Below are 22,700 nucleotides of genomic sequence, written 5' to 3' on the forward strand. Positions count from 1 at the left end.
AGTCCATACACAGTTTGATTTATTTATTCTTCTTTACCATATTGAACAGCAAAAGCAACTTTTATCTGTTGAGCGTTTTACTGTAAACATAATCTGAAGTGATATTCCTCAAAAAACCCTGATGGATTTATTGAATACTGAGTCTTTTCCGTCCATCTAAAAAACCCTTGCTTATTGATTTGGTCGCTGGTTGCAGAGGCTACCACTGTGGTCGGAAAAATATTACAATATACTAAAGCTGAAAAAAGAGTGCAACACTTAAAAAAAAAAAAAAAAAAAACTGTAAACCTAATATTTCACTTAATACTATAGTTGTGCTTTTTAGGTGGACCAACAGGACTCAGTACTTTACAAATAAGACATTTTATAAACCTGAATTTTCTCTTTAGATGGAGATGGAAAACAAGCAGCCATCATTTCCAACTGAATATAGGTATATATTTCTCCATACATTTTCATGTACATTTTCTTGCAATTTAGCCCAATTGCAAGAATTTTGTTAGTCAAGTGATCCCTGTGCAGGGTAAAGTACATTAGCACATTAGAGAAAGCAACTCAACTTTTACAATCTGGGACATTTTATTTAAAAAAAAAAAAAAAAAAAAATGGCCAAAAGGACATCCAATACGAAAATGTTAGGAAATCCTACTCCTACATAAGCTGAATGATGACAAACGCAGCGATCCTGTTTCAAAGTAAGAAAAAGGAGGCGAGAGGATGTGTAGCTTTATGCAGTTTCACTGAGCTGTGCAGCCTTTGTCCGTCCACCCATTTCAAGGCATATCTCTGGTAAAAAGAAACAAATAATTCAGAAATAAAATAAACCTATCGAAGAGAACCTATGCCACACTGTGAGAAGGAATGAATAAGTGACAAGGTAACAAGCGACTTGTTGCGCGAATTTTGGTTTTGAAGTTACAAAAGAAGAGTGTCGGAGAAGTGTAAATACACTTGGCAGTATGTATGCAATTACAATAAAGCAGAATATAAATATAGCCATGTTTGGCTTAGTGAAAAAACAAACATGCATATCAAAAACATTTCATGCTCAATTCAACGCCCCCAAGACTATACAGGTCTAATATAAAGTTTGTTTAATCTAAAAGTATTCAAATAATGGGCAGCGGAATCTTTTCTCATTAAGAACTAATTTTTGATTGGTTTGATAAATTTTAGTTTCTTTTTTTATTTTTTTATTTGAAACATACCTGATCTTCAGCTTTTGGACCATTCCATGCCCAAAATGTGAACACTATGCACTGAGATGGGACACTGATTATTTGGCTCAAGATGTCTTTTAAGGGGAAACGTAGGACCACAGTGGTGAAGATTGTGGGTCGGGCTCTGAGTCTACTGATTGTAGGTTACACTCGAGGAAACAAAGTCAACAGGATGATCGCCATGGCCAATATCTCACACCTCTGGATCCACAATACGAGAAGTAAACAATAAGCACTGAAAATAAGCCGCTACTGTTCATTAAATAGCTCATACCTGTGATGACTTAAAAAAGGCAAAAACAAACAGATTGCCATGATATACCGACACACTGCACATAGAGACAAGTGTTTCTTTGTTTTCTTGTTTTCTGCATGTACGCACTAGTGTGTTTAAGAACTAGGATGTGAGAGGCTTCAGTCGGGGAGCGTGCTGGTAAGCGTCGATCGCAAAAAAAGCCAAAACAAAAAGATGTTGATGGGATCTGCACCATGGCTGTTTTAGACTCACTAGTATCAACAGGACACATGAACACAGTGCGCCTTCACTTCGTTTGTCCCAACACACATTTTAAACTTTAAATCACACACTCTGACACATACTACCCTTAGTTCGCCAGAACACCCACACAGCTCATTCTCGCACTACTATCAAACACGCATGCAAAATTGGGATCGGCTGCATACTCCGGATAAAAAGGTGTGTATGTCATTCCCGAAGACCCTGACGCGCCGCTTCTTGAGTGCAAAATCCCAGGTGTTGAGAGAGTTGGGTGTCTTTTGAAGATTGAAGATTCTTACTTCGCTCTGTTGCCTCTTTCCTCCCCGAAGAGTGAGAGAGATTGTAACGATGGATACGATGCAGGGGAGGGCAGAGAGGGTGTAGTGGGTGGTGCGTATTTAAGCGGAAGTGGCGATTGAATATTTGGTCACTGTTAGATTGGGTATGTCACGTGCACTGCTGATTTGCACTCCGCCTCCCCATTCAGTAAAGCCGCTTCTCGTAACTGTGGAGGCAGAGAGAAAAAAAAAATTGGAAAGAAATCAGCAAAATGCTCCAATATAAAATGAGTATTGCTGCCACAACTACGCAAACTACAGCACACGTTAATTCAAGAAATTGCATCTACCTGCTACAGTATTTGGCAGGAAAACGCTAAATTGCAGTTCCACAAAAGCAAGAACTGGAGCAGCAGGAAAGAAAGCATTTGTCCGCTTTAAATAGAGCTAATATTCTATTCTTGCAACTAGTCAAGCAAATAACATTAATAATAGAAAATGCTAGTATTTATTGCTGTATTGTTCCCTTTTTATGGCAACTTCCTTACAACTATGAACCAGGTTTATTTTCCAGTGCTAATGTCAACACTTAACAGGAAGTACAGTAGTACTGGAGCCAAGATGTTTCTTAGCAATGTAATAATGAAGTCATCTATGAGAGTCAACAAAGAAACTACTGTTTAGCATTCCCATTCCTGTTTTTGGGACTGGCAGATTAAATAACCTGCGTTTGCTTTCAGATGCTGAAAGAAGGGAACAAAAAGACGGGATACTGCCATTCTGATAATATGGTTGTTAACAATAATTTACCTTTGAATCATAATTCTTTGTGCATGATTCCTACAGAGGACAAAGTAAAGTCTAATATTTATGTTTTGTTGTGTATACAAGTGCATGGTTTAATGCAGGTTTGTGTGTTTTTGCACTTACGAGTGGAGTCCATGAACTCCTCCCTCCACCTGTGCAGACATGGTCCTCTTTTCAAACTTCAGCTCTCCAGAGTACATCATGGAACTGAGAAAGATGGAAACATAGTAAAAATATAATACACGTAAAAGTTAACATCTGTATTATAACATCATTCAGTCATTTCTCACACACACAAAACTTACCGGAGGACAGAAAGGCTCTTTGCCCCGATGTCCTGGCACCCATGCTGGATACCAGCTATCAGGTAAGGTACAAACTTGTGGATGGAGCCCTTGTCCTGCACCGAGCCTGACACACCCTGGGCTACCTTCACCTTGTCACCCTCACTGTGGAAAGACATCGATATTTGTCAGATGGAATTAAAGCCTTGTAAATAGCTGCTCTTGGAATTTGGCTTTTCACTATTTTTAGCCTCCCACGTACCTAAAATAGCGTTTCTGGCTGCTGGTGCTTTTCTCCATAGCGTCCAGGGAGCCCATACCACGGTACTTTTTCAGCCGCACGCCGTCTGAGAAGAAGTACTCTCCCGGAGCCTCAGTGGTTGCCGCTAGCAACGAGCCCATCATAACTGGAGTGGGAGACAGGAAAGAATTATCTGTGTTCTTATCTGTGTTCTTATATTACCCAATCTAAGATCTAACAGGCTGCATGAAATATAACTGTTATATAAGACCTTCATTCCTAAGACCTACGTGCTGTGGGTCACAATCTTTGAAACCTCACCTGTCGATGCTCCAAGAGACAGAGCCTTCACCACATGGCCCACGGTCTGAATGCCACCATCGGCGATGACTGGCACGCCGAAGCGCCTGGCGTACTCTGCTACCTTATACACAGAGGTCCCCTGGGGCCGCCCGCACGCCATGACTAGAAGGTAGAAAACATATCTAATTTGACTGCCATGGAAACAGATCAGGTCAATGAAACAAAACAAAAAAGTCAATGTGTCAGATCAGACCCTTGGGACAAACAGAAATAGCCATTGTAACTCTAACAAGAGATAACGAGATACATTTTAGGCTCATGTCCTTTCCCTGCAACATCTCTCTCCTATTCTTGTTGGTGAACGTGACCCAGTCTGAGCATGAGAGGCTGGTCCCCATGGCAACCCAGAATGGGGCCTTGGCAGATCACCATGACAACTAGGAGTGGTCTCAGGGCATTTGTTACTGTTGGCAACCGATAGCCTTTTCTTCTCACTGTAGCTCATGACCAAATTAAGAGCAGGCACAGGTGGTACCTCATGTGCTGCAGTTTAAGATTAATACACATTTGTCCCCATATTTAAAAGCCAGCAGTTATATGGTCTGGTTTTCTGGATAATGAAAATGTGTTGTAACTACATTCAGTACCTTCCTGTGTGATGCAGATGGAGCCGCAGCCCATGCCAACCCTCAGAGCATCGACACCGGCATCGATCAGATTCTTGGCCTGTGCTGCTGTAACCACTGGAGGTGAGGGAAAAGAATAAAAATGGTCAGCAAATACCAGCAAACTATTATATTTTGTTGACAATATAATAAAGCTGCAAAAAAAAAAACCAGGGAGTGCTATGTGTACAGAGTCCTGTGACTAACACTTTCCACTGATACTATGTACATATTAATTAAAGCAACACCACCACCAGCACACTCAAGTGTTTTTAACAAACTCACCATTTCCTCCAGCCACCTGCAAGTCTGGATACTTCTGTTTAATATAATTTATCATGTTGATCTGATACACCGAGTTCCCTTGTGAGGAGTCCTGGAGATGCAAAAACAGTCATGATTCAGGTGCAATGGCGTTGGCCCTGAGGATTCAGGAGTCTTAAACAGATCATTTCCACCATATTTCACCCATAGTTCCATTATTTAACACAATCTGCGCTTCCTGTATCATTGGAACAGTTTCATGCACTTTCACGCAACCTCTGCTCAAGCAATTACCTCCGGTCCGAGACTTCACACACATTTACAATATACGATACGTCAACCCACAATTCAACCATCAAAAAAAACCCACCAGTACGACAACATCCACCCCAGCCTGCACCAACAGGTCCAGTCTGTATTTGTCGTCCTCCCTTGTGCCGATGGCAGCGCCACACAGCAGCTGTTTACGCGAGTCTTTTGAGGCCAGTGGATAGTCCCTGTTCTTCTTCAGATCTGTCCTGGCTATAATGGCCACCAGCTCGTCATTATTATTTACAATGGGAAGCTTGCCTGTTTACAGAGAAAGTAAAAGTGTGGTTATTAAATGACATGGAGATAATACAATCCTGCGAGAAATATGTGCCTTCAAGCAGGAGCTGTTATTCACCTTTTTTACTGCGCTGCAGGATATCATTGGCTTCTTTCAGTGTAACACCGGCTGGAGCCACTACCAACTCCTCCCTCTTTGTCATGGCCTTGAAGATGACAAGCATAATTTAAATGTAGAAATAATCAACTGAGTGATGCAAACATTTTTAAACTCATGTACATACAGCTTCTTTAAAAAATAAAATAAATACACACCTCCTCGAGATGTTTGCCATGGTCTTTCTCAGAAAGGAAGTCGATATCTCTAGAGGTGACGATGCCCACCAGTTTGCTGCCCATTTTGCCCGTCTCTGTGACAGGAATACCAGAGAAGCCATGTCTTACTTTGGCCTCGAACACATCCCCGACTGTGTGGCGTGGACTCATCACAACTGGGTCTGTGATAAAACCCTGCTCAAACCTCTGGAAACCAAGAGAAACCAAAGCAATTGTAATTATTATTAATTATTTATTTATCCCTTTATTTGTCCAAAGCAGTAGAAGTAGCGCCAAACCAAACACCACACATAGGATATACAACAATAAAATATTAATATGCAAAACACAAAAAAACTGTAGTAACAAACACACACACACACACACGCACACGCACACAAGACCTACAATAATATATAAACAATAATATCAAACGCACAAAAAACAGCAGTAATAAAACACACACAGAAAAACAAAGATGGAAGACAATTACCGTGACCTATACAGGGACAAGATGACAAGAAAGGTGAAGGGTATAGCTGTTGTAAGAGTTAAGTTAGGTTGGTTAAGGCTAGTACTTTATTCCTTTTGGTGTGTAACATGCGTGGTGTGTACGGGCATGCGTGGGTGCCATGGTGATGACAACAAAAAGACAATGAAAACAACAACACTACAACAAAACCCGATTAGACTTTTTGACTTTACCACCAAATACTCACATAGTTTAACATAAAACACGAGGAAGATTCAGAAAATTGTTTCGTATGAAGGATGATTTTTTACCTTAACCTTGCGGACCTCATTGGCTTGGAATTCTGGTGTGCAGTTGTGATGAATGATGCCGATGCCTCCCATTAGCTACCAAATTCAAAAAAGGGGAATCATGTGTGGGTGTTAAATGAGGCAATAAATGAAAAATCACTCAATAATTCAGCAGTGTTGACGAAGCAGTGTCTTACCGCCATAGCGATTGCCATGGATGACTCTGTGACCGTGTCCATGGGGGAGGAGATGAGAGGGGTCTTCAATGTGATCTTCCTGGTCAGTGCTGATGTCAGATCCTTAGAGACAAAAAGAAGGGGGGGAAAAAAGAAGAGTTTGATTCTATTTTGCACATGAGCCACCAGGGGGCAGCAAAAACTTGACAGATGCGATACACTGCACAGTTGTGTCTTATAGGGATTCATGCCTTTTTCGGTTTCATTGACGCATAAGCCCAAATTACAGGAAGCCAATGAGGCCAGTTTAAGCAGACTTTTAAAACTTATTTATGTATGTTACAAGAGCTCTTAAGTACAATAAAATATGTTTTTTTTAAAACTCAGTCCTTCCTCTCAGGGACCGGAATCTGACACTCTTGAAAATGGAAATGAGCCAGTCTACTGCAACTCAAACAGCCACGCTTAACTTTCATATCTTCCCACAACAGCCAGCAAAACAGAATTCTTTGTCTTCAGCTGTGTGTGAAAATAACGACATTCTTTGCACATGGGAAACCAGCAAATGAGCTCTACGGTGTCCAAGCTTTTACTCCTTATCTGTGACAGACAAAAACTACAGAGGCTTTTCTCAGGGGTTCAAGGTGAAGGCCAGAGAAATCAACTAACACCACTTCTCCATTTGGAGAGCACAACTGCACTACCCTGCTAAATTCAACTGAGAGTTAGGAAAGAAGGTCAAGAACATCACGAGCCCAAAGAATTTCCCACAACAGCCACACACACACACAGCCACACACACAGCCACACGAAAGTATATTACAAATTTCTGCCGAATCTACTGAGTCGCTGTGGGCACATGAACTATTCCTTTCAAAGTTGTGACTGAAGCCAAATGTGGAAGCATTTGTGTTATTCAAGCTTGAATGGGCCCACTATCCAGTGAAAAACTAGGGCAAGGACCAAGACTCGGTGGAGACAACTAACCCATGACAACATGGCGAGGCAGACAAGCATCTCGCACAGCAACGACGGCTCTCTTTAACTCTGAAGGCAACAGGCGGAGATTAGAGATATCAATTAAATTAAAACCCTCTCAGATGGACAGACCAGAAGAGAGGGATTTCACCTAAACCCACGAGATTAACTCTCCCGTCATCTGCTGAGGGAGGTGGATGAGCGACCGACCAGACACAAATGTAAACACAAGGGTGAGGGAGCAGCCAGTGGGTGACCACATCGGGCAAAAATAGCTGAGCGGCAGGGAGAGAAGAAATGATGCAGACGGGTTTAAAAACAGGCAAAAACAAGGCTACTTTTGTAAAAGCTGCGATTATAAAATGTGGTTGAATCTGGAGCTGAGAGGTTTCTTTCACTGTAATGAGGCTGATGGTTTAAGGAAGTGGCTCTGCCAAGAATGGTCTGTGTGCTGACACTGCCACGTTGTACGTACATCATCATCATCATAGGGAGGGTGTGTGTGTAAGAGACTCAAGAAATGGTTGGCTTGTTCTTCAAAATACCCAGAAATGCCTCAGCTCAGATGTGACAGTTAAGTGCAACAATCCTCTGAAACAACAGCAGACCTTCCGTGGCCTTTTAGCACTCTCAAGTACGTCCTTCACACATATCAGTACTCACCACTTCGTCTGAGGTAAAGTCGATGAAGCCCGGTAAAATCAGGAAATCACTGAAAAACATAAACAAAATGCAAAGAGTGCAACTTAGGAGAGCTGCCAGGTTTAAAGCATACACACACACACACACACACACAGACACACAAACACACAAACACACACACACACGGCACTGAAGAGTTCCTAGTGTTTAAACCAACATGAATTGCCAATATTTGTAATAAATTCTCTCCAAGTAAAACAGAAGAGTGAAAATGTTTCCTACATTATGAAAAGCCCAAAGTAAACAGGGTGAATTCAAAAGGCAATTCATCGTGAGCACTAGTAAACAAGATCGTGTTTTAAAAGAATAACTGGGTAAAAGCAGATGGGATCATATCAATAACAGAAAAACTTCAATGAACCTTAATTAAATATTTGTTAGACATTTATTTAGCCTGTCTAGTCTGATCTACTCATTTCCTTCTGTTAAACATTTCGACAAAGGACAACGTCAGCGCCTGCAACCTCTTGTTGGATACTCTTTTATGTCTCTTAATGTTTCCCGGAATATTTCCAAGTGCTATAGTGGCTGAGTACAGACACTGAGAGCAGCTGGGTGCGTCCGGTGCTTGATAAAAAAGCTACAGTTGACCTCTTTCAGCTTTTGGCCTGTATAAACACAATGAAGAGGTAGAAGTAGGCGTCAGGCGAGCAAGAGCTAGACACAGGAATGGTGTGTTTGTTTTTAAACCCGAATCTGTATGTATTTTGTGGCTTTTGCTTATGGGTGTGAAAACAGGCAGGGAACAGACGGAGCAATAAGGGAACCTTTGTGTGTCTTGTGGATGGAGGAAAGCGGAGCGGAAAGTAACGCGCAAGAGTGTGTGGAACAGGTGAGCAACACAGGTGGGAATAACAGAGTCTAAATAGGAGGGAGGAAGAGTTTTTAATAGTCCCACTGGATGGGACAATTCAAGGGAGGAGTCCTGCTTGTTTTCCAAACTCCCACAATCATCAATGTTGATACAAGCAGGAAGCCCGGCAGACATCTGCTAGTATTTACCAGCAGCCACAAACCTCAGCTGCAGCACACAGGCTGCACCTACTGACAGTCAGCACTACAGAGCTCATTATGTTGGCTTTGAATTGTAAGGAAAACACTGGCTTGGTGATGGCTTATTATGGTTTTCATTTGAATGTTAAATGTAGACAAATGCATGATGCTAAGCAGGAGTGTTTCAAAGTACAACCAAAAGGCCACAACTGCTTCCCCCTGCTTTTACAGATGCCCATCGTTGCCCTTGCTTGGGCATATAAAAAAAAAAGGAAAATGTACATCATAGTATTCCCACACCCAAAAAACATCAAACCATCTGAGGGCACGGCACCCAGCCTTTTGTAAATGTAGCAGCAAGTTTAACAGGGTGAATCTCAATGAGTCATTTTATATATTTTGAACGGAAAATGACACAGACAGACTATTATTACACTACAGTTGACATCAGGGTTTATTTGCTACAGCAGCTCTGTTGTAAGGGCAACAACAAGCAGAAATGTGCGCTCTTATTCCAGCCATCTGTGGTACACATTAAATTATTATTTAACAGGAGTGGCTTTGGGTTTGCCAAGTAACTCACCCTGTAAAAGGTACGGTAAGTTTCATGGTCATTAAATGGTACAGTCTGTGTTTGCTGAGAAGGCGGCACAAGGGACGCTTTTAACCTTGATTACTTTTGGAGATATTTTACAGTGTCTGTGTATGAAATACAGTTCAACACTATATTGTACTGCCTCATAATGTGGAGTTAACAGCTAAGAAATCTTATCATTCACCCAACTCGGTCTATAGTCAGACAAAAACACTTGTACACCTTCACTTTCTAGGACATTGCAGTGAGCGTTGACAGAAATATGGAGATAAAAAGTAGATTTAATTACAGTAAGAGTGTTAGCAATTACACCCAGGGCATGATTTGTGCAGCTGGTTGAAGGTCACAATACTGCAGGAAGCGGTTTTTCTCTCACAAAAAAAGGTGTTTCTGTCTTCCCGTGTCTGTATCTCACTCTCAGTGGGTGGATTACTTTCTTTCTCCTCCAGCTAAAACATAAAAAGAAACTGAAATTATTGTGTTTTTAGATCTAGTACCTGCCAAGTGCATTGGTAGGAGTGAATAATGAAATAGTTGTTAATAAAATCTAGCTTCAAAAGTTGAAACTTTCACACTATTATCTTCAGTAATAAGGGGTTGAGAAGGAGGACAAAGGGCTTGACAAGAGTGATGCACACTCTATCATCATCAAACCAACCTCATCCAAACCAACTCCTCCTGCAATTCACATGATGTCAATTCAGGCCCATCATGTGGGAAAACTTTCCTTTGGTCGTGATGCACTTCATTACAGTGTGGAGAGGTTATTCAATCACACGGGGACACACTCAGACACCATTACGGTTTCTATTCAATTAGCTTATGGAGGAGTTCGATATTTAGAGTAAATAATTGGTGGATTTTCAGCCAATAAAACCTTCCAAGTAAGCTTGAATTGCTTCAATCGAAATGTAGTTTTGTCATGCAGACGATGATGCAGTACAGACATTTATAGACATTAACTAATGGTCTTTCAGGGAACGCTGAGAGGGCATCTTAAGCATTGATTTTAGTGGTTGTTAGGACCTGAGGCAAAGAGGTAAAGCACTGAGATGAATTTAGAAGAGCGTTTTAGAAGATAAAATGGCATGCTCCTCAGTGTCCAACAACCACTGCAACTGAGTTGCACAGAGCTTTGCTTCATGTTATTTATGATTACAAAAATAAGATAGTGATTAGATGGATTAGTAAAGAAAATAGTTTCAGTCAAAATGCATGATGTGTTCAATTACGAAGCATTTGTCACCAGAATGCTTATCAGAGATGCGTGAGGTTAAGAAAGAGGTGAGGAATTAGTGGTCAGTTAGTAATTTTATCACAGCAAAGTATTTGTCAGAAAGGGCATGAGCTGTTCTGTAATGAATGCTGCATTCACAGGACAGGTCGTGCACTTTGATGATTAGTTGAAGTAAATAATGCAGTTATGTCTGCTGGAAGCAAATTTGAACCCCATGACCAAGATCAGGTTGAGCATTCCAACAAGCCGTTCGTTTATCTCCTGCACTTTCATGATTTCAGATTGAGATTTTGGCATGGTTGGTTTCAGCTGAAGTAAAGTTGCTTTAATCATTTGCTTCCCCCTCGTGAATTCACTATTTGGAGAGACAGAGGATTCGTAATAGCACAGTTTCAAAACAGTTTGAATAGGACTGTTTTACTCACTTGTAAGTCAACCCATCTCCTTTAGAGCATAGCTCTTCAGCCGTATGACCATCGGAGACAACGCACTGTTGGTCAGATCTGCTGATTCAAAATGTGTCCATTACAAAGCACTGCTACGTACACTTGACCCATTATTGCGCGCAGGTGAGGTTTTAAAATTAGGAGACCTTACTTTGAATTAATTTCATTACTTTACTAAGATTTTCAGAAAATCAAAGTTCATTACGTGACTTACTTGTATGTAAGGCCATCTCCAATCGAGAAGAGCTGCTGAGCTGAGAGTCCATCTTCAGGGACGTAGCCTGTGCCACCGCTGATTAAGTAATCCGCCATGCTGCCAAATGACAAGGACAGGCAACTTCAATCAACTGTGCGTCCCAAGACACAGATACAGATGTTTACTGCAGCAAAATGATGCTCTGCAATCACACTAGACATCCACTTTAGTGACCTTCTCACAGGAAGACATAACCATAGCAACATCAACATTTTCCCACTGGCAGGTCAGTGCGCCTGCGCGGCAGGTGCACAAACCATCCATTAATAATGCAATAATAAACCTTGCAACAATATTGCACACATTTAATAATTGCTTTTGCGACCACTGCATCGACATTACAGCAGGTAAATCTACCGTTAATAGACATGAGATAACACAAGCTGTAAGAAACCCTGTGATTTTGTTCTGGGAGAGAGAAACGGAGCAGGTTTTCTGTCTCTGCACTAAAATATTAAGACAGTTCGCATTTAAAAACACAAACCGACCGCATATGACAACAGTGCAGCAGTCCGCGCACGGCCGAGTGAGAAGCAGAATATGGCCGAGTGACCCACTAACATTTAGCTGAACCATTACAGCTAGTGCTGCGCGCTTTCCATTTTAAAACTATAAATACATATCGATATAATGTGAACGAATAGTCATCGATACGCTGTCCTCAAAATGTCTCATCATCTCTCCCGTTGAGTGGTAAAGTCCAATTACTGGCCCGGTGACCTACATTAGGTCGCTTCTAGCAAGCAAACATGATTTGCTTGCACTGCTGCACACTCGGAGTTAACTAAATATGCCACTTCAGACGCGTCTTTATTGTTTCTGCTGTGAAGCGACATCGCAGCATCCTTTCCTGCTGATCATTAGCCATGCTAGTATGTTAGCATCCTCACATCTCTCACCCCATGAGCCCGTGGGTTAACCATCACTGTTTTGGACAGTTAGAAAGACAATAAAATGTCATTTATAGAATTGGTTACCATTACCTCGAGGTATTTTAGAGGAATACAGTGGATAAATCAGCAGTAGAAGTTGAGATTTTATATTTTTGTGTGTTTAATGAATGCCGAATATTAGAGTGGCTCCTTTTAATATACTTTATGATCTGACATTTTTTTTGTACCGCATGTGACGTCTTTAGAGAACAAAGGCAACACTATTTTGGCAGAGTTTCAAAGCGAGTTTGGTGTCACCTCAGGCGTGGGTCGGGCTTCATGCCAACAACACCCATGTGCACGCAGGTTGATATGACTGTATCTAACATTGTCAGGAACGGAGATGTCAGGTGATGTGCATTAAGTTAAACAGCAATGGTAGAGTTCAAGTTAAACTAAATAAACACGTTAACAATTTGAGGCTCGGTTAATAATAGCTGTATTGTTGCCAAACCGTTAGCCAGAATATTGTACACCGTTACCGTTACAGCAACCAGCTAGCCAATATGGCTGGTACTCAACCTAACAAGCATCCAGTGATGTTAAACGAAACATTAACAGGTAAGTTAGGTGAAACCTTGTGTAAATCACTAGTCAATGTTTCCTCACGCACAGACATTACCTAATTCACACGCTTTACCTCGTTTTAAATCGTCACTTGTGTCTCCATAGCGATGGCTTAACGATGCATGATGCCGCTAACAGCACGATGCAATTCAGCGTTAACTCATCGAAATGTATGCTGGCATAAACAAGAAGGTTGAGCACATACCCCATTAACGCTACCACAGCACTGCCCCGACTGAGTGCAGACGTGTTAACAAGCCTCTAAAACAGAGCTACGCGAACATGAAACTGAACTTTGTTGGCAAACCAGACACGAGCTGTGTTCAGACTACGTTCAGACATGTGGGGGAGCAACCGTTAGCATTTAGCATTAGCAGCTTGGCTTGACATACGGAAAACGCTCGCAACGCTTTAACGCAAGCTACGGCACCCTTAAATCGACAACAGGGTGTTTTGAGCTATGTAGCTTTCTAGCTACCCTTAAACTCAAAACATATCTCTCTCCCTCCCTCCCCCAGACAGAGCAACGCTAGCTAGCTACCTTATGGAGCTGATGCCCACGTTGACCAAAGGGAAGCAACTTTCCAGCTGTGACTCTACAGCAGTCAGGCTTTTATTTTTAAGGGAAGAAAAAAAAAAAAAAAAACAAAGCGATGCACAGTAATTCCTTCTACCTCGATGGATGCACTGATCGTCCGTGGCTCGGAGATGTAAAAGAAGGGGCTCAGCAGTAAAGTGAATGAGAAGTGATTGCCTGTCGCAGCAGACAGTGCGTGTTGCTGTTATGTACTAGCAGCGGCGGCGTCACATCCCCTCTCCTCACAGAGGCGTGTTTAACCTCCCGCTTCTTGTTGTTGTTGCTGCTTGCTGCTGCTGCTGCTGTGTAATCAGGATCAATGGTGGAACCACCAAGGGTTAAGTGTGCAGCTGCAGGAGTAGTTCACGTGGAAGTCTCACTGCTGAAATGTTGGCAGACCGGTTTATCAGAGCCCACCAGTTCATTTGCAATCCACTGTCAATAGGTCATGCGTGGTGCACCAGCTGGGTAGATTGTTAACAGTTAAAAGGATTCTCATCATTTATTTTAGCTGTGTCAATTTAGTAAACCTTTACTATGTACATTTACTCTGGTACTGTACTTGAGTGGTTCTAAATGCTTCCTTATCCTTCCACTTTATTTAAAATGTAAATATGGTGCATGCATTGTCACATATATAACTTTAATTATTATCATTATGAAACAGTACATGCATGTGTAGTTAGAATAAGTCCACCAAAATGCTGTTTACATACAATAATAGTCTGATATTATAATGTATAACACCGACAGGGACCATATTACTTTTGATACTTAAAGTACATTCTGTTGATAATACTTAGGTAGATTGACTTGAGTAACATTTTAAATGTATAGTTTTTATACTGTGGTATTGCTAATTTTAGTAAAGGATCTGAGCACTTCCTTAACCACTGTGCTTTAGTCATTAGTTCCTGGTAAAATTTGGATTTAAACTGTAAAGACAAAGAGTTAGAGTAAAATACTGTGTGAGAGAGATACATTTTAACCTTTTAAATTATTTTTATTTACTATAAGACATCCTCATGTGTTTTTTGCTGAACATTATTGCCAGAGTTAGGTGCATGTACAGGGTTGAATGGTTATCCGTGACAGTACATGTGCAAGACTTTGCAGTATGAAATCACACCATCAGAACACAATGCCTATGAGTGAATTGATTGTCTACCCAAAATCAAAACTTACATGCCTTAATTTTCCTTAACTTACAGAAACGTTGTGCTGAATTTAAGCAGTGCTTTATTGTGGTCACATGTAAATCATCCAAACTGGATTAAGTGTGCTGAAAAGACAGCACCAACCTCATTTCTATTCACATGATCAATTGCAAGAACTACGGAGCCACATGTAACAGACCGTAGCTCAGGGTGACTTAATGAAAATACTAGCTTCTCACATGTCATTCATTATTGTTATTTAAAGTAAGATAAAATCTTGATATGGATCAAATTCACTGTCTCTTTTTTGTTCTTAAGTAGATATAGCGATAAAACGACTGTTACTACTGTTAATTTTGTTTACAAGGAAACTAGAGCTCTATTTTAGGCTTTACCAACTATACACGGGGTCACTGAGGAGAATGACAACAGTTAAAATTACACACATCTTCTCAAAACTTATTTCATTAGTTACCGTGAAATTTAATATGTTTTATTTATCGTCTTTTAAGAATAATACAAAACTACACCATCATGCTTACAGGAAATAAATATTGGACACTGACTTTGCTTTCTGAATAAGACTGCGCACACACACAGACACTGTCTCTTTCCAGCATTGCAGAGCGCACACGTGCACACTTGCAATACTTGACAGAATGTCATTGTGCTGCTCTTGTCATCGAGTTGTCAGCGGCACCAACAGATGTCATGACAGACAATCGCCATTGCTTTCTCAACTAAAAATATGACTGTCAGGATCTTTTATCACCTCTTTTACAGCTTCATGGAGCAGAAGATCAGAATACAATCTTTCACTACCAATAAAGGTTTAGTCATATATGCTGCTAAAAAAGGAGGGACAAATTTGTCCTTTTAACCACATTAGGAGCTATTTTTACTTGAATTTCCGGCAACTAAGTCCATTAGTCTTCTTCCAAAAGTGCAATCACCTTAAATAATCTTGCATAATCTCTTGAATTTGTAACAGGGCTGTTGATCAAGGCGTAATAAAAACAACTGCACATCCCTCAGTCAGAAGTTAGGGATTATGATTCAGAGTTGGGATTTACCATCACTTTCAATATGTCATTCACATATGTTTGACATAAGAACATGTTTGTTTAAGTTGAACCTGCAGCGTTTTGTCTTTTTTTGTGTAACCTTAGTACTAGTCATGGGGGGTGGCATTTCCGGTCATATTGTAGTATGAGTTGTACAGTATATCAATTATTTCTTGCAGGGATTACATTACAGTTCAGATATTGAATTCATTAGAGAATCATGTGGTCTTCCCTGTAACCCAATATGCTTCACATTCCTCTCTAGTTCTATATTAATCTTAGGTTCCTAGATGTGTCTGCCAAGGTGACTCAGGGGGATCCGTTTTCCCACTCTGTGTTTGTTTCAAATTAAATGTGGGTCATTGCAGATAGGGGTCAGTGGTTCTTTTATGCACTGTAGCTATTCTGAGCAGTTGATTCAGCCTTGTTTATCCTCCCTGCAGCATGCTCGCTCCTGCCTTGATGTTTCATCGCAGAATTGTTGGTGCACACACAAGGGGCAGAGGGCCACATTAAAAATAGCACCTGACAACTTAAGATGAGCCTTTTTCTTTTGTTTGTTTTAGCATCTCCTCATAAGCCAAAAGTATTATATACAGGGCCTTCAAACAACTCAAAAGTTAAGTGTATCATCCAGAGCAAGGGATTTAACCTCAAAGGCATTTGCAAACTGATCTAAATGCAAGTGTGTGTGTGTGTGTGTGTGTGTGTGTGTGTGTGTGTGTGTGTGTGTGTGTGTGTGTGTGTGTGTGTGTGTGTGTGGAAGTGTAAACTGACCCGACGGCATGAAGCTAATTTACATGCATGGCCTTATGAAGGCACAGCCAGTGAAAGCTAGAGGGCTGACAACACATTGTCATTTTATTTCACACTGGATATTGGCTCTGAGGTTTGAAATTATTGTGGCATTCTTCTATTAATGCAGAGTACATTTTTACTCTTGCTTTTGCACTTGAACATGTATAATTGTAGGACAAAGACTGATCCTATATCTTTAATTCTGGAAAATGTTTGACCTTTTAATGCATTTTTTGTTGGACTCTCACACTTGCTGGTAGGAAATTAATTCTACACCAACAAATAGCTACAAAACCAATTTCTGACACATTCTGTAAAGATAATAAAACAAACAGACGTATTTTAACCTCACTACTGCTTGAGTTATACCTAAAGGTGGTTGATTCTCCATTTAATTTACCAGCAACTCACCTCTCTGGGCCTAAACCGGCCTGGATGCGTGTTGCACTGTATCTCTGGGCTGCAGTTTCATGTCCATGGGAGGTTTGCCGGACATAATGTTCACCTTCCCGAGGCGAAACATTGGTACGAGGGGGCTGAGTGTCTCCGACAATTCTCCGATAATCCACCTGCTGGCTCTCCCTCGCTCCATCTGCACAAAAGTGTTCATACCCATACCCCTCCATCGTCCACCCAAGGTCAGTCTCTGAATCCAGTGGCCCTTTCGCCTTGCTGGGCAGCTTTTCAACAGTTGCTTGCTTTTAAACAGAATTCCCAAAGTAAGTGAAAACATTCAACAGCTGAAGATTACATTTGGGTCAAAGCAGAAGGCTCCTCGTAACACTGAATTTGTATGAACTTCATAACCCAAGTTTGGTTAAAGTTAAGGAGGTCGAATTTGTAAACAAATGCCAACTCAAAATTTGTTTCTGAATTCCAGTGTCCAGCTGCCTTCAAGACTAGATATGGAGCTTCATAGGTGTTCCCACAGAGAGAAAAACGGAAGAAAAAAAAAAAAGAGACCAGTGTCAGGCTACTCCGTCTGCCCCTGCACAGGATGCACCTGCCTACAAAAAGGCACCAGCCACCTCTAGGCGTGTCAATAGAGGGCGTCACCAAGGAGATTCTCCCACTGAGAGGGTGTCGCCGTGGAAATGATGCCAGCAGCAGAGCGTTGTTGTGGAGAGGCTGTTGTGCTGATGCCTTCGAAATGGTGAAGGAGATTTTTCTGTCATGAACGGCAGAGGGTAATGGAAGGGCTAGATGTAGCCCTGTACTGTACTTATACGTAGGCTAAAGCAGTTATTGCCCTAAGCATTTCTCTACAAGTTGAATGGAGTGAGTGGCACTGTCCTGCTGAGTGCTCCCTATGTCTTGCTCCCCCTTTATGTATGGGTTAATCCTGCCCTCCATCAGTGGCACCACGGTGCTTTCACAAAGAGGATTTCAGAATTAGAATGAACAGCACTAGAGATGAGCTCTGCAAAGAGAGCAGCCCATTTTTACAGCAAGATCATCACTATGGTGAGTTATTTTTTATTGGTCTCAGTGGGGCATGTACTAAAACAAAATACATACAGCAAACATAGCATTTCTGAAAAGTAAAGTATGCAGACCATAATTGAGCAAAACTGGGGCCAAACAAAGCAATTCCCTTTTAACAAAAGCAAAGGTCTGACCTCTGCACTTCCTAAAAAAGTCAGAGGCTAAGGTTAAACCCACAGTCTAACACAACATCTGCTTGTACCTTGACACTGATCAGTGAAGCTTGCACCAAAGTGTCAAGAATGTTACATAATCGCTCTAAGTGAAAGAATATTTCAAAAGAATGCCCTGTGGTCTGCAAGCATGTTTTTACACCACCCCTTTCAGATTGGTCCTTTATGGCACCAGCGTGCAAACTCATGCCTTTCGGGGGACGTATGTAGGTACAGTGTATGCAAAGTACTGAATTTTGTTTTTGTGTGAAACAGTATAAATCAGTGGAAAGGATTTCCCCTCCACACATACACCCATGTGGGCCGTTACTCTCCTCAAAGGGATCACCTCCAGGTGACTGACTGTTTGTGACAGTTGGTGAGACGTTAAGATGGAAAATCCTCTTAGCTGGTCCTCCGGGGCTCTAGTAAGTTCCCCACTTACAACTCATCGTTAACACATGGTAACAGAAAACCCCTCACCCACACAACAAAGATAAAACAAATGGTCTTTTAGTGCCTAGGATACATTTTGAAAATACACATTTGTAGTCTGAATGGACTGGCAAGATGAGTGTAGACCTCTGCTGCTGTAATACCGTAAAAATCAAGTATCTATGGCATTATGTGGTTAGTGTCTCATGCAAAAATTCTTAATTTCACATGCGCATGTCCTCAGGTCGTGCACAGTCCTTCCTCTCATTCAATTACATTTACCATAATGAACGTCATGTGCACAGTGTGGATACTCATTGACTGGCTGAGACAAATCAGAGTCATAAGGTTTAACACAAGGGTAACCTTCGCAACAAACGGGTACTCCTTGTGTGTGTGTGTGTGTGTGTGTGTGTGTGTGTGTAAATGACTGGCCACTGAAGATATCATCTATCGAATGAACTTGTAATTAATTTCATGTCACACTACTTTGATACACAGGCCTCTTATTAAGCAATACACTAGAAGTGCAACTAAGGGACTAAAGTGAATGTGTCTCCTTTTCTCTCATTATACTCTGTAAGTAATCACAATTTCACTTTCTAAAGTGAATGTGAAATTGTGTTCAGCTGTTATTTTTCAATTTTATTTTACTGTAATTGCTGCAGTCTTTTTAAAATAAAAGATAAGTGCCTGCTGCTTTTAGAAATATATACTTTTAAAAATATTATTTTCATAAAGGGAAAAAGTGATGATTCAAGTCATTTTCACTCATTTTTATATTCAAAGGACTTTACAATACACAACAACATACGGCGTCTTCCAATTTTACAGTATATGGAGAAACAGTAACAATATTTAAGTAAGACACCACCTATTTAACACATCTAGATTAAATTTAGTAACCAAGTTCTACACAGCTTGTGAAAAAAGTTGGATGATGTGTTCAAATCAAAGAAACAAACAAAGATTTGGACCACCACCTACCAACCCCCTGTGCGCTGTGTAAACCCATTCACCATTACACACTACAAACTATACATGGCAGCTTCATTACGTTCCCAGAGACCAACCGGAACCCCAGTGCTTGTGGTAATTTGATTCAACTCAATATACCTAAACTAAAATCATACATTTCTCGAAACTAGATTTTGAGCCTATTGACGCAATTAGCAATACAGGCGTTATCTTTGTTGCTATTTTCCTCAGCAGGGCAATTAATCAAATTACCATAGCCCAGTGACATGCAGTGAAGCTGAGCCCACTTTGCCTGGTTGGTATTCCAGCCTTGGTTACAAACCGGGGATGAGGACTTTGAAAAGACCTGAGTGTTTAACAGGAGAGGAGAATGTAATGAAGCAACGCCGTCCAGTTGCATTAGGATCCAGTGTTCGATTCTAATGCAACAGGGAGTGTCTGCTGGAGTACCCTGTGAAATAGATAAAGGTTCATCATTTTAAGAAAGAATTAAAATATATATATATGTTGCAATGTGCAAAAAACATCAGAGTTGATATAAATGTGCGTCAGTGCATGTGATAGGAACCAACAACAAGACAAAAGAAGCATGTTTAAAATGTAGGTTTTTATTTGCCCAGAAGGTGAAAAAATACAAAGAAAAGTGATTACTAACTAAACTGAGCTCAAAAGAGGTCAGCAAAATAGAACTAAACTCAAAGTGCAACTCAAAGTCCAAACACAGCAGCTTAAACTGACCTCAACAAAGACTATTTTTACCTAATTGAATGACAACCAAGGGGGGGCATACATACATACTGGCTGACCAAACCATTTAAACATACACACGATAGATGAAACAAAACTAAATTAACTCTATCCAGGGAGGTTGTAACTCGATATCAACTATGCTGAAAGTCTAAACTAAACTTGCAAAATTACCTGAAAAATACGCAAACAAAAACACTCTCTTCCCAAGCAGGTGACAGGTGTATGATGGAATTACTGATGGCTGAATTCCATTTAGCTGCTTCAGTTTCATGGTCCTAGTATTGTGCATGTCAGGCTTTTACATGGTGGAAGCCAGATGTTCCAGAACACACCAGCAGCACAGTTACGCAAAGGAAAGAAAGTTTTCTGTTTTTGATCTGTAAACTGAATTCAACAATCAAACAGTGATGAAACACATCAATGCTGTTGTTAAAAATGGCATTATTACCAAAATGATGAGAGTCTGCGCTTATTATTTCACTGTATACTGATAGAGACACATCATTCACAGGCGTTTATGTCATTTTTTGCAAACCCTATACTTAGTACTTTTCTATTTTGGTGCAGTGGTTCGGAGTTGTGCTTTAGACGGCTGTAGAAGCACCAACAGACTGCAGTGTTTACCTTGATCCCACACACCCAACAGTCTCCCCACAGACACAAACACATGCCAGACAGTTAGCCTCTCTGAGCCGCTAGCTTAGCTACAACACAAACAGGCACCACACACACTTTTACAAATGGTTGTCAATGTGCTTCGAGTGACTGTGGAGCTGCTCATTAGCTCTGATTACCAGCAGCTGTTTCTGCTACACCGCTGTGGTCAGTCTGTCAATCAGTCACTGGTTGGTTTCGAGGCCACGCTGCCTAAAGCTAGTAGAACTGAAAGGTGTAGTCACATTTTAAACATGCATGCTACATCTATAAATGCGGTCAAAAAATGATGTTATTGTTGTTGTTGTTCAGTTATGAAAATGGTATGTAACAGAATGTAAACTTGAGTGAGAAGGTCAAACTAAAAGTGAAAGTGAGGGGAAAAGACAGCATTGCCGTGGGTGGGGTGCAGGATGTTTTATTAAGATAGTGACCTTTTTCAGAGAGGACATTTAAATTTGTTAAAGCAGAAAAAGAAAAAGTGAAACTAATATCTTTAATGTTGTTCTCTGTTCCATTTATGTGTCCGGATGCACAAAACCTGGACCCTCAAACTGATATGCATAGGGGGAATGCAGCCATTATTAATGTTATTATTAATGTTATTTACTGCTATGACAGTCAAATGTAAATATTAATGAAGAATTAATTTAATTTAGCTGTTTTAGTTTTAGGGTCCTAGTAGTGTGCTGTTGGGTCACTGTCTTGTTATACTGGGACACTTTAATAGACCAGAGCCATTGTTACTGTTATTGATGTTAACAGCTGTGCTTTTCCTATATGCCAAATTTGCTAGAATAGCCCTGTTATGAGACAGTATGATATCATGAGCCTAAATACAATATAAATAGCATTCATGTTTAGTGTGTTGTACTTTACCTCTAACTAATGCAAGACTAGCCTGAAGCCATGTCAAACTGTGTTCTGAGATCTCGGCTGTCATACACTGACATCTACTGGGTGTAATGTTTTATTGCCACTAACGCCATTATAATTTCCTGAGTAAGGGATTTCTTTAGGTGCAGTTTTCTTACTGGCCTCAGATGTACGGCCATGCATGTGTCAACTCCACTCTTGCAGAATAGATTTATCTCCGGTCCTCAGATAGCAAGTGTGAAATACTGCGTTAATTGCAGTGGTGGAGGAAGTATTCAGATTCTTTACTACTTACTAATACCACACTGTAAAATTACTGTTACAAGTAAAAGTGCTGTATTGAAAATGTTACTTCAAGTATCAAAACTATATTATAAAATATATATTATATATATATAAATTATATATTATGTAACTACAATATTATTTCTCATGCACTAATGTAAAAGCAGTATTTAACTGTTTTAGTTGGTTGAGGTGGGGGTAATTTTTAACTATTTTGTGTTGGACTTCATTTAATGATTATTGTCTCCATTAACTGATTGATTGTTTGATTTATAAAACTTAAAAAATAGAGATAAATGTCATCATAATTACCCAGAGGCACCTTCACAATACTTGTTTTGTCAAACCAACAGTCCAAACATCAAAACTATTAAAAAATATGGGCACCCTGGTAGCTCACCTGGTAGAGCTGACACCCCA

The 22,700-nt window shown here is 40.5% G+C and overlaps 1 protein-coding gene and 1 long non-coding RNA gene across 14 annotated transcripts; one reads left to right on the plus strand and one right to left on the minus strand.

Moving 5' to 3' along the window:
- Positions 1–8: 8 nt before the first annotated feature.
- On the minus strand, positions 9–17,616 carry impdh1b (IMP (inosine 5'-monophosphate) dehydrogenase 1b). 13 transcript variants are annotated; one of them, XM_051392452.1, is made up of 16 exons: positions 17,077–17,616; positions 11,529–11,627; positions 11,294–11,371; positions 8,005–8,053; positions 6,385–6,486; positions 6,209–6,283; positions 5,426–5,632; positions 5,229–5,316; positions 4,932–5,131; positions 4,583–4,673; positions 4,280–4,375; positions 3,651–3,794; positions 3,351–3,495; positions 3,110–3,253; positions 2,928–3,011; positions 9–2,224 (listed from the first exon to the last, which is right to left on the minus strand). In XM_051392452.1, the coding sequence occupies exons 1-16, from the start codon at positions 17,289–17,291 to the stop codon at positions 2,203–2,205; spliced, it is 1,839 nt and encodes a 612-aa protein (XP_051248412.1). In that variant the 5' UTR covers positions 17,292–17,616; the 3' UTR covers positions 9–2,202. The 13 variants fall into 13 exon arrangements, with proteins under 13 accessions (XP_051248412.1, XP_051248410.1, XP_051248417.1 ...); XM_051392450.1 differs by having other exon boundaries at positions 11,294–11,374; XM_051392457.1 differs by lacking the exon at positions 17,077–17,616 and adding an exon at positions 13,744–13,900.
- On the plus strand, positions 12,892–13,719 carry LOC127358918 (uncharacterized). The gene is made up of 2 exons (XR_007882566.1): positions 12,892–13,063; positions 13,588–13,719. It is a non-coding gene; the product is annotated as an uncharacterized LOC127358918 (long non-coding RNA).
- Positions 17,617–22,700: the final 5,084 nt, after the last annotated feature.

The sequence above is a fragment of the Dicentrarchus labrax genome, unplaced genomic scaffold (assembly GCF_905237075.1).
Source record: "Dicentrarchus labrax unplaced genomic scaffold, dlabrax2021, whole genome shotgun sequence".
Classification (NCBI taxonomy): Eukaryota; Metazoa; Chordata; class Actinopteri; family Moronidae; genus Dicentrarchus; species Dicentrarchus labrax.